The 16371-nt window shown below is 50.7% G+C and overlaps 7 protein-coding genes across 7 annotated transcripts; 4 read left to right on the forward strand and 3 right to left on the reverse strand.

The window, feature by feature from the left end:
- Nucleotides 1–817: 817 nt before the first annotated feature.
- Nucleotides 818–1885, reverse strand: Aspvir_003441 (aquaporin; the record flags this gene model as incomplete). The annotated part of the gene is made up of 3 exons (XM_043275024.1): nucleotides 818–1182; nucleotides 1229–1529; nucleotides 1577–1885. 3 exons carry the CDS (start codon nucleotides 1883–1885, stop codon nucleotides 818–820), a joined length of 975 nt encoding a protein of 324 aa, XP_043130959.1.
- Nucleotides 1886–5518: 3633 nt separating this feature from the next.
- On the forward strand, nucleotides 5519–6760 carry fhpA (flavohemoprotein; the record flags this gene model as incomplete). The annotated part of the gene is made up of 1 exon (XM_043275025.1): nucleotides 5519–6760. The coding sequence occupies one exon, from the start codon at nucleotides 5519–5521 to the stop codon at nucleotides 6758–6760; it is 1242 nt and encodes a 413-aa protein (XP_043130960.1).
- Nucleotides 6761–6995: 235 nt separating this feature from the next.
- Nucleotides 6996–7646, forward strand: Aspvir_003443 (RidA family protein; the record flags this gene model as incomplete). The annotated part of the gene is made up of 1 exon (XM_043275026.1): nucleotides 6996–7646. One exon carries the CDS (start codon nucleotides 6996–6998, stop codon nucleotides 7644–7646), a length of 651 nt encoding a protein of 216 aa, XP_043130961.1.
- Nucleotides 7647–8080: 434 nt separating this feature from the next.
- On the forward strand, nucleotides 8081–8658 carry Aspvir_003444 (uncharacterized protein; the record flags this gene model as incomplete). The annotated part of the gene is made up of 2 exons (XM_043275027.1): nucleotides 8081–8266; nucleotides 8326–8658. 2 exons carry the CDS (start codon nucleotides 8081–8083, stop codon nucleotides 8656–8658), a joined length of 519 nt encoding a protein of 172 aa, XP_043130962.1.
- A 1154-nt stretch (nucleotides 8659–9812) lies between these two features.
- Aspvir_003445 (uncharacterized protein) lies at nucleotides 9813–10781 on the reverse strand (the record flags this gene model as incomplete). Its single annotated transcript, XM_043275028.1, has 2 exons — nucleotides 9813–10139; nucleotides 10224–10781. 2 exons carry the CDS (start codon nucleotides 10779–10781, stop codon nucleotides 9813–9815), a joined length of 885 nt encoding a protein of 294 aa, XP_043130963.1.
- A 3046-nt stretch (nucleotides 10782–13827) lies between these two features.
- Nucleotides 13828–14391, reverse strand: Aspvir_003446 (uncharacterized protein; the record flags this gene model as incomplete). The annotated part of the gene is made up of 3 exons (XM_043275029.1): nucleotides 13828–14062; nucleotides 14118–14270; nucleotides 14384–14391. 3 exons carry the CDS (start codon nucleotides 14389–14391, stop codon nucleotides 13828–13830), a joined length of 396 nt encoding a protein of 131 aa, XP_043130964.1.
- Nucleotides 14392–16026: 1635 nt separating this feature from the next.
- Nucleotides 16027–16251, forward strand: Aspvir_003447 (uncharacterized protein; the record flags this gene model as incomplete). The annotated part of the gene is made up of 1 exon (XM_043275030.1): nucleotides 16027–16251. The coding sequence occupies one exon, from the start codon at nucleotides 16027–16029 to the stop codon at nucleotides 16249–16251; it is 225 nt and encodes a 74-aa protein (XP_043130965.1).
- Nucleotides 16252–16371: the final 120 nt, after the last annotated feature.

A 16371-nucleotide genomic window follows, 5' to 3' on the forward strand; every position in this document is an offset into this window, starting at 1 on the left:
AAGATCTCGAGTTCATCGCTCACGGCCGGGTGGCATCTGGTTGGACGGATGCGCCAAGTCCCATGGGCTGGTCTGGCCGGCGTCGTCGGAAAATCAGAGCAGGGCGTGGTCCTGGGCTGAAGAGGTGTATTGCATTTCAAGGTGACACGGTGGAGAGACACGGTCTTGGTTCATCTCATTTTATTGATCAATTGAATTGCCTAGGACGCTAGACCTGCAGGCTGCAATATCCCCCCGTAGCCGTAATAGCAAGGGTGCAATCTGCGATTACCAGAATCGAGCTCATCTCCGAAATGCAATTCTTCTGTAGAAAATAAAAAGAGCAGGATTGATGTAAAATGAAACGAAATGATGATGCTCGTGGTGCAGCGACGGTTGTTCTCCAGGTTTGTGCGTGGTGGAGCGCTGAGCCAGTGTGGATTCTGGATTGCCGGCGTGGGCCGAGAGCGTCGGATTGTCGTGTCTGTACTCGAGTCAAGATAGACGTGGTGTAGGATATCAATTTAATTCTAGCTCTACTGTATGCCTCCTAATCGGATATTTCTCTGCGAATCAGATCTTCTACTCAGGATAGAATGTTGTCCTCAATGATTGCGATCTAGCGACCGTCTAGCCTGCCAGGGATTTCAATATTTCTAGACACTAAGGGGTTCGCTTAGCGTACTGTATTGTGGCTTTTCAACACTTGATGGCTAGCTGATCCAAAACATACTACAACTCACATATTGCGCGTTTCTCTTGCTGTTTGATACCTCTCACCTGTCACGCTGAACTACCCTGCGTCAATGTGCGATTTATCATCGACCCATCCCGTCGACTAAACCTGTTCCTCTGCGCTGGCCGGTCCAGGTTCCGCTGCGCTGACCGGTCCACCTTGTCGATTTGCACCTCGAGGCGAATGGCTTCGTGCGCCAGCGGTCGAATCCGAAAAGGCTGTTGAGCCTCTTCCATTTTCGTCGACCGATCCATGTCCATGCTTGGCCTCCCACTCGTCGAAGTCCTGCCCTGGGTTGACGGACTCGTATTTGAACATCCTGAGGAAGGTGTAGAATCCGCAGGCCAGCAGAGATCCGAGGAGCGGTCCGACCCAGTAGATCCAGTGATAACCGGGGAAGCTTCGGTTGATCACGTCTGGGCCGAGCGAGCGAGCGGGATTCAGCGAGCCTCCCGTATAGTAGTCACCTGTTGTCATCAGCCTCAGCATTCGGATTGTAGGAAATCAACGTACCGATCAATTCCGTGACGAAGAAAGTGAGACCGATGCCGACCGGCGCGAGGAAGGTGGACTTGTGCTTCACGACGGCCAACATGATAATGACGAAGACCAGTTGGGCTGTAAGGAACATCTCGATAAACAGACCCTGAGAGATGGATGCGCCTCCACCCAGTCGAGTTCCGACGTTGAGAGCACCCGGGAACAGAGCGCTGACGACCCCTGCGGCCGCAATGCCGGCTACAATCTGTGCAGCGAAGACAGAGACGCCTCGAAGGGGCGGCATGCCTCCGACCAGACATAGTGCCAACGAGACCTGTTCCGTCAGAGCTGAGCTGCCGTGTTGTATGGTCAAAGACTTACTACAGGGTTGAAGAGACCTCCCGTCACCCGATAAAAGGCCCAGATGTTGACCGTCAAGGAGAAGCCGAACGATAGGGCGGAATAAAGAAGGTTGGAGGTATTGGGAGGGGCACCGGCCACCGGCTTGGGTGTGTTGGAGACCTGAGTTCCCGCAAAAGAGAAGAACAGGAAGAGGAACGTGCCGACAAACTCTCCCACCACAGCAATCAGGTTGTTTCGAGTATTGTCGGCCAGACCCAGCATGGGAAGCTGACTCTGGCTGGGCCTGACAACGCGCCGCTCCTCTCCATTACGTCTACCGAACACCATTGTATTTGACTTGGATATGGAGAAGACAGAGTTCTGGTTTCAAGGATGAGGCGACGCTGGCCGTGCGATCAATACTAATGTACCAGCGTCGCCCATTTCTTATATGCTCGGCAGGACCGCAGGACATATCCTAACTTTGTTATGTCAATTACGACATGTACGGTGTCATCTATCTCGGCGTGTCCATTCAGCTTGTCTTGGTGTTCTTACATTTACTGCCAATCTTTGGGTCATGTCGGGAAGCCGCCATTTCCGGCCATCCCGGGTACCATCAAAATGTAATCGTCAATGAACAGAAGTCAGTAAGGTTCCAATGGTCGATCAGGGCCCAGACACCGGTTCGCTCAATCAATGCTGAACACCAGTTAGCACTTGGTAGAGTGGTCAATGAGAGGAGCGGATAGTATTCAGGCAGTTGACAATTGAAGTCACAGGCGAGTCTGTCAGTCATATTGTCATTGACTCATTGGATGTTGGCTTTATATTTGATTCCTCATGATCTTATTATTCTTCCGCGAACAATGGCTGGAATCAGCATAAGCAGCATCAGGGAGGGTGAGTAATTGCGCACATTGTGCTAAATCGAGGTACGTAGAACTGCAGACTATTTCTACCATTGGACTTTTAGTATCTAACACTTCAAGATTGCAGGAATCATTTGGCCTAAAAATAATCAATCTTTTGTATAATGTAATGGCATGAATTCGGCATCTTTGCAACCAAGTAGGAGGGCGAAAAGAGTGAGAAAAGTGTCGCTCCCGTTCGGGGCTGGGAAAAAGAAAAGTGGAGTTCGACCCAACAGGATACAAATTTTATATGTAGAAGCATCCTTTTCGGCTGCTTCTCAAACTTTCTATGGCTTCTACGCCTCTATAGAAGCCTCTGCGTCTGAAACCCTTTCTAAGACCGCCGCAGCTCAAACGCTGGATTCCTCGGCGTTGGGGGATCGTCAGCTACGGAGATGCCAACGGTTGTCGTAACCAATGGCGGCCTGATATCTGCTGTGTATTGGGTTCATTTCTGGACTATTAGCCTGAGTGGGTTTTTCATGAACTTGTCATATTTCCAGCTGTTTTCAATGCTTGGCCTGCATCTACAGGGTCTTGATTGCAATAACCACAAGGCTGCCACGCCAATCTGCTAATCAGCACTGCGAGCTCCTCTCATGGAATTGCTGGCATCTGAGGAATAGAGACTCGTGCCCGTTGAAATTCTTGCAATTTCTTACCAGCAAGGCAAAGCGATTCAGCAGTGTGACAGAGACACTTAGGGACCTGGGCCAAGGCTGCAGTGCAACCAGCCTGCATTGGAGTGGCTGTCATGCTGGCAGTGTTCTGAAAGATACGCATGAAACTTAAGTTTATCCCTGATACCTGATCACGAGGAGATATTTCTTTTGCTGATGAGTTGAAGAGAATAATTAGGAGATGCCAATTGAGTGCATCTAGTATCTGGTCCTGCCGTTACTTTGGCTCTTGTTCCCTTTAATCAGCGCATGTGGGCTACTGGAATTCAAGCCCTTCACGGTATGCAGACCGGCAACATATTTGGGCATCGCACAAGCTCTACACCATGTGCTGCAATGCAAGCAGCTATCTGCGGTTGCCCGCTTCGATGCGGTCTGACCGTCCGACTATAGCCCGCGGCCAGGCCGACATCATTTGGGAATAGTACATGTCCCAAACTGGTATAGCTGTTGATCGGGCAGTGATCGCCATGGCGATGTTCGGCTAAGAACAAAGACAGAAGCGTTACTTAGTCAGTTCTTGCATCGTCCATTTCTAATCACTTGAAGAACTTGCCTATAGGAGTTTGCTCCTACTGAGCTGCATTCCTGGGGCACCGCACCCAGCAAATACGCGCCCCGCAGTTTCAGCCTTTCAGGCCAACCAGTCTAAGCAATTGACTGCATGTCCCTAGGTTCACGTAGGACACTATTTATGGTCCCGATGTTCTTCCTCTTCGCGACCTCCCATCACACCCCACCTTGTTATTCATGGCAGACAATCATGCCATTTAAGCAACACAGCGGGAGAATCTACTACATGACAACCTCCTTGTATTTCACTTTGTTTTCATATTAACTGCGTGCCCACGGCAAGGTTTCGCGGATGTTTTCATCTTTCCACCACAGAATGGTTACACCGGCGAATACATATCGAATCTAGCTTTTACTGTCGGGCAGTCCATTGACATCAAGTGGCAAAGCGGTTGCGACGAGTCCATTCAGCTTTGGTTAATGAAGGATTACAATAGCGGCAACTGTCAGTTTCAGAGTGATGCGCGGTGTAGTCAAATTGCAGGTGAGATTGTCCTGCACCGGACCTGGATCTCGGCCTGGCTGTTGACATGCAGCAGACACTCCCAACAATGGCTCAATAGCATGGAATGTCAGTTTCATGGGTCTTTCAGGCGCCGGCGTCTACTACATGTATGGGTTATGCAGCGACCCGGGCTCAACACGTTTCAGCTGTCACTATTTCAATATTTCGTCCAAGCAAGTTTCAAGCTCGACAACTACCTCCAAGACCGCAACCTCTATCCTGACGTCGACGAAGCAGAGCAGTCTCCAAGACTCTACAATGACGACATCAGCTGGACCCGCGGTAGTGACGGCAAAGTCAACGACCCCGGTAGGCGCTATCGTCGGAGGGGTGATTGGGGGTCTTTTAATTATAGGATTGACGCTTATTGTGGGAACTGTATTACTGAGGAAAAGAGCACCATCTCATCCAGGCGGATATATGCCCCAGAAATGGAGAGGGAAGGCTGAGCTACCTTGTCCTGATTCAGTCCCAGGAGCAATACATCATAGCTCAAGGAATCAACCGCGTCCTCCGATTGAGCTACCGTCTTGACATGTCAAGACCATCTTTTCCATGTATTCTATGGGAACCTTGGTACATATAAGATGTTAGAGAGCCATAACTTGAAAATCAGGGACCTAGCTACCCAGGATATGAAGACGCTAAGCTTGGTTTGGCAATAAGGGACGACAGCCATGTGCCTGTAGCAGCGGTACTCGAAGCCGAGAAATTCCTGGGTCGTCGGTCCGAAAAATCCTCGCGCCGGGATCCGCTCGCAAGTGGCCTGACATTAGGTTATTCGGTTATTAATTGTTAAGTATGGCTATTAATTGCGAGAGACCAATCGAAAACGATGTAGAATAAGCCAAACTTGAAGTATGGGGCGATGGATACGGAGTAGCATGGAAGTAGACCATCTGGAGTCTGGAGAATGCCTGTGCAGTTCGAGCATTGCCGTGCAGGATTCACCTCTCGACTATTGGATAGCATCTTCTTGATAACGTTGATAAAGATGATCGACAGCTTCTTGATAGCTGGTAGTGAAACTGATTCTCAGCAAGAATACCACTGGTGGAGTCTGTTTGCTTATCTATTCCTACACGCTGGTTCCTCCGTTACTGAACTCGACTTTGCATGTTTCTGATCTCATACCAAAGCCTCCGCGGAGATGTCATTGCCATCGCTTCGGCTGCGGAAAAAATTGACCACGAGAAAATTTTCGATATGGCACGACCGCACCAGCAAGTGGCGCTGTGTATAAATACTGCAGTTTAGGCGTCAACTGTGCCTTTGATAGTTCTCGCAATAATCAGTTTTCAAATTAATCATGACTCTAACACTGGAACAAGTTCAAATCATCAAGGCCACCGTGCCTGTGCTGGTGGAGCATGGAACAACCATCACAACAGTCTTCTACAAGAACATGCTAACGGCCCATCCCAAGCTGAATAATGTCTTCAACACCGCCCACCAGGTCAGCGGCCACCAGCCTCGTGCTCTGGCCGGCGCTCTCTTCGCCTATGCCTCCAACATCGACAACCTGGGCGCTCTTGGACCTGCCGTGGAGCTCATCTGCCACAAACACGCCTCGCTATACATCAAGCCTGACGACTACAAGATTGTAGGCAAATTCCTGCTCGAAGCGATGGGCCAGGTCCTGGGCGATGCCCTCACTCCGGAGATCCTCGACGCCTGGGCCACCGCCTACTGGCAACTGGCGGACCTCATGATCGGCCGCGAGGCCCAGCTCTACGAGCAAGCCGAAGGCTGGACCGAATTCCGCGACTTTGTTATCGCGCAAAAGGTCCCTGAATCCTCGGAAATCACCTCATTCTACCTGAATCCAGTGGACGGCAAGCCTCTGCCCGCCTTCAGGCCGGGACAGTACATCTCCGTGCAGATCCACGTCCCTGAGCTCAACTACCTCCAGGCGCGCCAGTACTCTCTCAGCGACATGCCGCGGTCAGACTACTACCGCATCAGCGTGAAGAAGGAGCCCGGCCTGAACCCCGCCGAGCCCGGCGCAAAGGCGCACCCGGGCTACGTCTCGAACATCCTGCACGACTTCATCAATGAGGGCGACACCATCAAGGTCTCCCATCCGTACGGCGATTTCTTCCTCTCCGACGCCAAGGCCGCCAGCCCCGTGGTCCTCATCTCAGCCGGCGTCGGTCTGACCCCCATGACATCGATTCTCAACACTCTGACCGCCGAGTCCCCAGAGCGCAAAGTCAGCTTCATCCATGGCGCTAGAAACGCACAGGCGCGTGCGTTCAAGAACCACATCACCACCCTCGAGAAGAAGCTGCCCAACCTCAAATCGACCTTTTTCACCAGCCACCCCACGGAAGAGGACAAGGAGGGCGAGGATTACCAGTACCGCGGCCGTGTGGATCTGAGCAAGTTGGACGGCAACGTGGATTTGTTCCTTGATGATGCCGCGACGGAATACTATGTCTGCGGACCCGACACGTTCATAACTGACATGCGGAATGTTCTCAAGTCCAAGGGCGTGAGCGAGGACCGGGTGAAGCTGGAGCTGTTTGGAACCGGCGGTGTTCCTCATTGATTTCGTATTGATACCTCATTGCGTTGCATGTATATAGATAGATCATCCCTACTCACGATTTACGACTTGGATAATTTCATCAATGTCTAGAACTCTAGATATTTTCAACATATATGACATCATCCGCAGCAGAGTACGCAGCGGAATACATATTCCGGTACTACCAATGCAACTATAAAAGCCATCTCACTCTACCCTGCCCTCATCGTCCAGACTACAATACAACGTAAATAAAATGTCCCACCTAACCTACTACAACTACGACGGCGTCGGCAAAGCCAATCAATCCAAATTCAAATACAGTCAAGCCGTCCGCGTCGGCGACCGCATCGAATGCGCCGGACAGGGTATCCCTTCCACTTCCCCTATATTCATCGGACCAACTGATCAATATGAAGGAGGCTGGGACCCCAGCACAGGAACCATCCCCCGCGAAATCAACGCGCAGATCGACCAAGCCTTCGCCAACGTGGACATGAATCTACGGAACGCAGGCGGCGAGGGCTGGAGCCAGGTGTACCGGGTGAACTCGTACCATGTTCCGATCAACGACGAGGCGCTGGAGGCGATGGTGCGGAATTTCCATAAGTGGGTTCCGGGGCATGAGCCGATTTGGACGTGTGTGGGGGTGACGAGGTTGGGGGAGGATGATATGAGGGTTGAGATTGAGGTTGTGGCTCATGGCCAGCTGCAGGAGAGTGGGGATGCTCTATTAGCTCCGTCTAAGGGGTTTGACTTTGTGAACGAGGAGAACACGGCGTTTCTACCTCAGTACGAAGAAGGTCTGTCGTCGACGATTGGACTTCCTCCTGCTTTGGACTCCTTACCGGTTGATTACGGGTTGTTTGAGGTGTTGAATCAGATGAATATGGATCGGATGTGGTAGTCAAGGTCGATTCAACTTGTCCGGCCACCCAAATGACAACTCTTGGATTACCGCAGAGTCAAGCTACATACCGATATAATCTAATTGTATATAAAGAATCCATTTTGGTAAGCTCGCAAGATTATATAGCCAACATGCACGACCGTGCATCCGACTCCCATGGTGAAGAGATCTTCTCATCTTGCAATTTCCATGGTCATCTACCGGTACAATAAAGCTGCCCTCAGTCATGCCATCTTTGGCCTACAATTAGTATCTGAATCATGCTTTTGAATCCAAGGAAACCTAAAACCACGTGGTAATACGAGCCTGCTTGCAGCGTCCTACAATCTCGCCAAGCTCCTCAGCCCCAGCCGTGACTCACATGAGAACAACTCATCGTTATAAACAACTGCAACTCTCTCAAAATCAACTCATCATATATACTTCTACCCATGCCAAAGAAAAAGACCAAACAGAAGAACCCCAGGGCCCCACCCGTCCCGCCCCAGGATGGCTCCGACGAATGCAGCTGCACCTGCGGCTGCGAATGCCACGCGCCCCCATCAACCGGGATGCCGATCCACATTCTCTCAGACGTCTGTCACCGCAAAGGATGGCACGAACCGGAGTATTCAATGGTAACACACTGCACTACCTGACAAACCACCAAATCCACTCGCTGACCATGTGGTATCAGACACAATCTGTGAATGGCTACCTAGCCACAGTATCCCTGAGAAACACATTACCCAGCGGTGAAAGCATCGTGCTCCCATTCGAGGCGCCGGGTAGTCTCCGCGCAGCGTTCACTGATACAGAGGAGATCGCGAAGAACAATATGGCGATGTATGTCCTCTTCTGCGTAGGTGAGCACAACTCGGACCTGCCGCGGGGATGGCGCGGTTTGTGGAAGAGGGAATTTGAGAAGATCAAGGCGCGTGATATCAAGGAGGGGAGGGGGTGGATGTATTCGGGTGATTTGTTTCGGGCGTATAAGAGTTGGCAGGACTCGCTGTTAGCGAGTGATTAGAAGGAGAGCAAGACTACACATGTCGCGAACTGGTGGCTGGGCGAGGTATAGACCGACATGCGCTTATGCTTTACAAATAATCATTTACACTCCCTCAAGTGAAACCCCCCAGCCACCACCATCAACAAAAGCCACATCCACAGCCACTTCCACCACAGGACAAGGCTCTTCCTGTCGATCCAATGGGTGAATTCATGCATCAGTCTCTCGGATCCGCTTACGGTGCTTTCGGACGAACTTCAACATGTGAGAGACGTCTCCTGTCTGCTCCCGGCGTGCAAGGCGGGCCCGAACAACACGTGGGGTTTCAGATAGCTTCTTAGGCATTGATGATCTGGTGGTGGTAACAGTTGGTCAAATGGCAGTTGCTTAACTGAGCAGCAGTTAATAAAGATTCTGATTCCAGTGCTTCACGGATTTCAAGGTACGTTGCCTCTTCTTTGATATGCAAATCAGGCCCAGCAAGATCAAATGAATGGTGGTGACTGGTCAGTTTGTACTTTTCCTCCAGAAGCATTCAGCCACCAGCGGGTGTCGCTGGTCAGCTTGCCTCGGGTCTCTGAGGAGGCACTCTCCATCAGTGCTGAAGGATATTGTGGTGGTAGACCTTGTATATGGTTGTCCGGTGGTATTCAAGGGTGATGATGATGCTACAGTAGAGCTACTGCGTAGTGAGGTAAACCTAGTCACACGTGATCCACCACATAAGGGGTTACCATGAATCATGATACCCTATTGCGTATACGGGTTGGTTCCTGGAACATACTATAGTGCCTCATCCAATCAAACCGTTTCGGTAGCGTCGTCTTCTATGGCATCAACTTTCGTCATATGCAGCATATTCCGGAACTGTTCAAAATCAGACACAGATAACGGCTTGGTTAGGCCGTCAGCTCTTGCGTACGATATCAAACGCGTTGTCACTATCCGTGTATATCGGGGTCGACAGATCAGACGTATCGAAACGTAGTGCTCTCAATAGTTTTCTCAACCAAAAAGCCTCTTTGATCACGGCATCATATGCGCAGTATTCTGCTAAGATAGTCTCGCGTATCAACCGTCAAGGACTTCCGCGTGTAGTTGGAGGTGTGGGCCGAGTGCCCGTGGAAAAGCAAGATCTTAAAGGCGTCACCACCTCAGTCTCCGCCTCCACCCTAGGGATCAGTGCTCTTGCCACGAAGCGTCGCGGCTGCCTCGACCCAATATGAGTGGTTTGGATCATCCTCCTCCTCGTCCGAAGCCAACGCATTGGCCTCAGCCTCTTCGAGCAAGGTGATCTGCTGCTCGACGCTGTCGACGAAACGTAGCAGATCGCGGCGAGCGACACGAAGGGAAGGTAGGCGCTCGAAGGTAGCAACACCAATTGGCCAGCGCAACATGTCTCCGTCGAGGGGATTCCGTTTGAGCTTCTTCGAAGGAGTCGGGGACGGTTCGTCATCTGCGCGGCGACGTTTACCCTTTAGGTCCGAAGGAGTCGCGACCTACGAACGGGTCTCAAGGGGGAGAAGCGAAGCGCTGCTCCGACGGCGAAGGAAAGAATTACTTCGAACTCATCAGCTATGAACATCCAACGTGATAGAGCTCGCGGTCAGCTCCGTCAGCCAGGTGTCCACCAGGGCCGAATGACAGAGGATTAGGGTCGGTTTATGGGTGTGCATTGGGTATTTGGCTGCACGAATCGATGCGTACCAGAGAAGTGTTATCGTCGAGGTTGTCTTGCCGGTGCCGCAGGCATCAGCAAGGATGCCTCCGGCGACAGGGCTTGCTTCTTGTCGAAGCATCCAACATGTCCCCGTAACTTGCCACTTCTTGAGTGTCGTGCATGCCTGCATCATATTTGATGGCACTACAAGAACCGGGCTCAGTGGATCCAGGGCGAGTTCCTCGCACGCGGTGTTGTATGGAGGCGCGTCCGCAGACAGTGACATGCGCCCCTTGACGTCGTCGACTTCAGCCTCGGCAGTTCGCTCTGGCTCGGTCTCTGCCTCGTCAGCGGCAAGGGTAATCAGCTCGGTCGCCTGGCTGGCGGCCGCCAGGCGATTGAGGAAAACCTGGGTGTCCGAGGGGCCCACAGAGGTATCGTCAGGTTCGTGGAGGATGAGCTTGCTCTCGAATTCATTCATTCCAATATATGGGTGCACAGAAGCCCTCGCTCCGCTGCGGTCGTCGGGCCGTCAAGAGCTCGCTCGTCAAAATGCACGCACCATCGTTCATCAAGAAGCCACCTGGGGGACAGCAATCATGGGAAACAGAAGGCAAGGGTCATACATTATCCATGATGTAGTCCCCCCAGTCTTTGCCGAAGAGACGCCCTTGCGTGAGAGGATGTTGATTTTTTCAACGTTATAGTGAAAGTGCGCAAGATGGTCAGCTGCATCCCAATCATCTTTTTGGGTCGTATGGTGCTATACTTCAGCATACCATGCGCCTCACCACTGAGTATTCTGTTTTGGATGTCGCCGATTCCCTTTCCTCGCTCTTTCTCTTGTGCCTTGTTCAAGTGATCATCCCACAGTTCTATCCACCACGGCTTTACCATGTCTGAACGCAGCCACTCAAGCCATTCGTCATTATCATGATGGTTCGGTATACCATACAAGTTTCCATACTACGGGAAGTTGTATTGGTAGACTCCATGGACGGCTGCGTAGAGCTTGGTTGCGCGGGAGCATTCAGCTCATCTTCGCTGTCTGGTTGTGCCTGCTCTTGAGTTGCTGTTTGGTGCGCCAGGGAGTGTGGCATCAGCGCTTCTCGCAGTCCCTGCTGCTCAACAGTCGAAGCCACTTCGTTCCAGAAGGATGTGGTTGGACGAAGGAAGATTGGTAGCGACGGGCTCCGCCTCAAGAATGATTCGGTTGATTCCATGGATGAGTCGAAGGGAAAATCGGAATGTCCGAGTATGCTGCCTTGGTTTGAGCCCTCTCGACGGCGGTGCGCCGACGGCGAACACTCGATGACGGAATTGGTTTCTCTTCGGAACTATCCCTTCGAGAAAGTCGTCTGTTCTTTCCGAAGCGCTCAGTGCTCATCGCCTCGTTGGATTTTCTCCTTGAAAGTCAGCTGTGAAATATTCATTGTTAGTGTCATCAGCTCACCTAATGGTACGATCCTCCATATTTCATCTACTTGGTCGTACACCACCCCTGAAGTCGAGTGAGTTTACTCAGAGCTGGAGTAACAGCCTCGCAAGATTGTTGAGGCCCTTATTTGAGCCAGCGATAAGCAGGACCTTTAGGTCCAACTCTATAAGCAAGAGGATGATGACCACAACGGTTCTTGGTTTCCCTGTTCCAGCGGCCCCTGTATCGGGTTGACACCGCAGGTGATCTCAAACGTTGGCTTTAAGAATGCTTGGTGCTGAGCCTCATCCAGGGGGAGATTTTCCCATTTATAGGGAATCCTCCTGTCTTGTTGCTTTGGAGGAACCTCTGACATCTGCAGGCGTCAAGAAGAAAATAGAAACTCGCTGGCCGAGCAATCAAAGCCGATATAAGATTTGCATCCCGAGAGATGTTGAGCGTGACCCACCAATCTTCGTCAGTGCTAGGCATCTTGGGGTCGCCGGGGAAGACATTGTATCCGTGGGATTCTTCATGGCCAAGCGTATTGTAGATCCCCAGGTGTGTCTGTTCGTGGGCCTGGCTGGCTAGCATCCTGGCAATAATGTTTCGGAGCTGTGGGAAGAAGTCACTGTATGAATGGCTGTGTGGCTCGTCAAAATCTTGCAAGAAAGTATGCTGGGACTGGGCGAAGCCCTATCATGTTCCGAAGAGCTGCTCGACGAAGACTCAACCCGCGAGACCTGGCCACGCGCATTCTGGACGACATCTTCGGCGGCATTTTCTGTTTTTAGCCCTCGTCTGCATCTCTTATCAAGGCATATTCAGGCAAATAGTCCATGCATGTTCTCCATTCTTGCTATAGATAGTTAGAATCTAATCTAACTTAAGTTAGAAAATACATACCTCATTAAGAATCAGTGATTTACTACTTTTGGAATGAGTAGCTTGTGATCTTATGCTTTTCCCGGTATTCTGTCTGTTTCTCTTCGACTACTGTTGATAGAACAGCGCTCTCGACCCACGTCAGTTCTGCAGGCACGACGGCAACAGGCCAGCGTCACGAAAGGAACACTCACCGAGGACGAATCGAATTTTCCGACCTGACTCACCTCGACCGTTCTGGAACAAAGAACTCGTTTTCTCAGGCATTCATGGAGGGTGGACAAGTCGTACTCAGTTCTTTTGAAGCTGAACCTGTACTTGGCGAGTCTTTCTAACTCCATATCCCTGTTGGGCGTGGAGTCATAAATGACTGTGATATAAGATGACTGGGATGTAACTATTTGTGTGTTCTTTTCCACCACGCCATCCAGGAAATCTATTAGTGACTTCATTGCGCTGTGTCTGTTCGATACGCTCTTTTCGTGGAGCAGTCGTTGGAGAGGAGTAGTTAGGGTGTCGCGTGCCGAATTGCCCCATGCCACGTAATGTTGCAATCTCGCGCGTGGCTTCTTCGACCCCTGTGTCGATATCTCTGAATGAGAACGCAGGTGCTTGGAGACCAGAGGAGTGATCTGTGTCCGGACACATTTTTAGCCCAGTGGTATTATATTGCGGTACACTCCCCATGGACATGGGAGTCAGATGACCTGTTGTCTCAGAGGTTCTGCCTCGGCAATGGATTTGACCAAAACCCCGTTAACCGCACTCATATTGATAAGAGGCTTGTTCAGCGATACTGTCTTCTCGAGTTTTTTAGTGTTGCTCGGTGATCGGGGTGTCCCCGTCGAAAGCTGCACGCAGTATGCACTCCATAAGTTATGACTGAGAAACCTGCGTCCGGGTGCTGCGGGCGAAAATGGCGACGACGCTTGATGAATATCAGCACAAACGCAACATATGCACAGGGGTACTTACAGCAGGCTGATTTCCCAGGTGCTGCCCAAGCATCTGATCATCGTTCACCACTTCACCACCGTCGCAGCTAGGTATATTATCAGCATCCGTTCAACATATTCACAAACAAGCCAAACTTATACAAGACCACTGATAGTCAAGATATCACTTCTGGGGTGGTCTCACATTCAATCCATACGTGATGGGCGCCGTGGATCCAGTTGGATATTATGCGCAGCCACAGTGTGCTCATCACCGTGTTGTAATTTCTCTAAATCACCTGAGCTTGTTGATATTTGCTCGCCACTGGCGTCACAAAGACTCCTGTGCCCCGCTTGGATTGCGCTCGCAGACGTTCTCTGATCTCATAGGCCGGGATTGTATTGTCGCCGTTGGTTTTGAATTTGGTGGTGATTGCCGCCTGAACTTCCAACGCCGTGGCTAACGGACCTGCATGCGGAGTTGGGTTGGGATCGTAGGTACCGACAGTAAGGTGTAATCCGTTGCTGTGTCCGACCTGGTTAGCAAAAGGACTGATGGATATCCGCATCAATCACATACAACACTAAAGCTCGGTCAAAGTCAATGATGTCTCCGTTGATAGTAGTGTTGATCCATTGCAGAAACTGGTCGTGGTAATTGCGCCGGAAATTCCGATCGCAGGCGGGATCGTAGTTCACACGGACAGGCATCTCGAAGACCTGGACGATGGCGCTTATATCGAGTAGTTTTGTCAATTGAACAGGAAATATGTTTGAAAAGCGCGCTGGAACTCCCTAGGGTGCGACGATAAAGAGAGAGCCTGCCTTGAAGGCAGCGAAGCCTACCAGGACATTGTGTCTGATGGTATAGTTGCAGACATGTTCAAGCAGAGCAACAGCCGCAGACACAGCATGTATCGTCGTTCAGTAAAGCCTCAGCGATCCCATACGGCTGTTTGGCGGTCATGGGACCTCCTCGTTTGCTAGACAGTAGGATCCAAGCAGGACACCCCGGGAGAGAGCGGGAAGATGATGGGCTGCATAGGAGTCTGAATTAGTGAATAGAAGATGGCGACATTTCCCGGAAAGAAGCGGCTTTTATGTCAGATCATCAGGGAATGAGTGAATGGAGCTATCAAAGAGTGGTAATTCTGAAAGAGTGAATAGAATCCATGCTGAGAAGAGGACAAACATTGATGGGTTCAGGGAATAGCCCTTCTGCTCGCATTCAAGATGCTATGGGCCGGAAGTGGGAGGCCTTACCTAGAAAGAGAATGAATACTGTGCATGAATGTAGCTCCAGAAATGTCAATGGATAGTTGCACTTTGCTACCTAGAGTGTCTCATTAGAATGTAGGACGGCACAAACAAACGGTAGGGATTCCTTATGCCATGAATCAGAACCCCTGCACTAGCATAAGTAGGTACTTTATGGCAATCCATTCAGTAAGTAGAGAATCATGACAAGAGTGGGGGGAAATAATTTCCTGTAATCAACATGCAGAAATCCGCAAACTGTAATGGTGAGATGATGGTGGGTTGCAAGTGACAGGAAATGTTTGTGGGATTAGCCGTTTGCATTTGGTTTCCTATCAGACTGGCCTTTCTGAGTGCATGAATGGTTTGCTACAGGCAATAGCGGCGAGAGTAAGGATAGTTGAGGAGCGTCATCAGGGGTGTAGAGGTTAATGGTGCTATATTCCTGAGAACTTGAGGCCTACGAGGTGAGGCGAGCATAGACTGGCATCCCAGCTAGTCGTGAAGCAGAGGACGAGGTAGACCTGGTGCCTGACTCTAATGGTGGGGACCTGGTGCCTAAGGACTAGGATGTAGACGTATGGACTATGGACATCACCCCAGGAGCTTGAGCTCGAAGCTTCAACTTGGGAGCCGGAATCTAGTAGGAAGCCTGACCACACGTCAGACATAATTCCTTGTCCAAAGCCGTGACATAGCAAACACTTAGCCTTAACACAAGGCGCCTAGTAAGGACTCTTGGGCATGCTATTGGTTATGGAAAGACTGTTGGCAAAAGTGATGGAGGAAATGATGGAGGATACGTTTACGACAAGATGCAAATAGCGGGGTAGGTAGAATCCCTGCTCGACAGTATAGCTCCATGTCCGCAAGTTCAGCATACAGATACAGTCGCGAGGCCATCATCATGTCTCTTCTCTTCTCCTTATCGTCCCCGTTAATATCTTGGTTTACGTCCTCCCGATTTCCCTCTCGTCGCCCGTGAGCTGACCTTGACCAGACTTAGAAGCTACAGTCTCCAAAATCAACAATTTTTCTCCAGTCTCCCTGAGATCCGTTTCATTAAAAGACATCTTTACCTTTAAATTACGAAACTTTCTTCTTTCGGCCAGGCTTGTACTGGCTATCTATTGAAATTGAACATGTACGCAGAGTGAGCATGAATGGAGTCTCAACTAATCTAAACTGATTAGTTTATACCAAGGACGCAGCCGTATAGTTCCTGGAATAAAATGAGCGACCGAAGAACCGGCCAAAACAAAAAGGATTCTGGAGAAGAGTACGTTGGCGAAGCTGTTGTGGGCATCCGGGCGGACGTCAACACGATCAAGCAGTTGACATCCTCCTCCGAAGCTGCCAAAGCACACAGAATGGCATCTGCGGTCGCAGCCCTCGAGAAAGCTGCGCAGGCGGCAATGGGAGATTCTAAATCTGGTGGAAACCAGAAGAACAACTGAATCACAGGATATAAGAACCTGTCATGACTATTCGCATCAGCACCAGTGACACCGAGCAGTATACCCATCAACAATTGGCGGAACTGCGGAGAGCACCAATATTACTCGGGGGTTTACCAT

The sequence above is a fragment of the Aspergillus viridinutans genome (assembly GCF_018404265.1).
Source record: "Aspergillus viridinutans IFM 47045 DNA, scaffold_15, whole genome shotgun sequence".
Classification (NCBI taxonomy): Eukaryota; Fungi; Ascomycota; class Eurotiomycetes; order Eurotiales; family Aspergillaceae; genus Aspergillus; species Aspergillus viridinutans.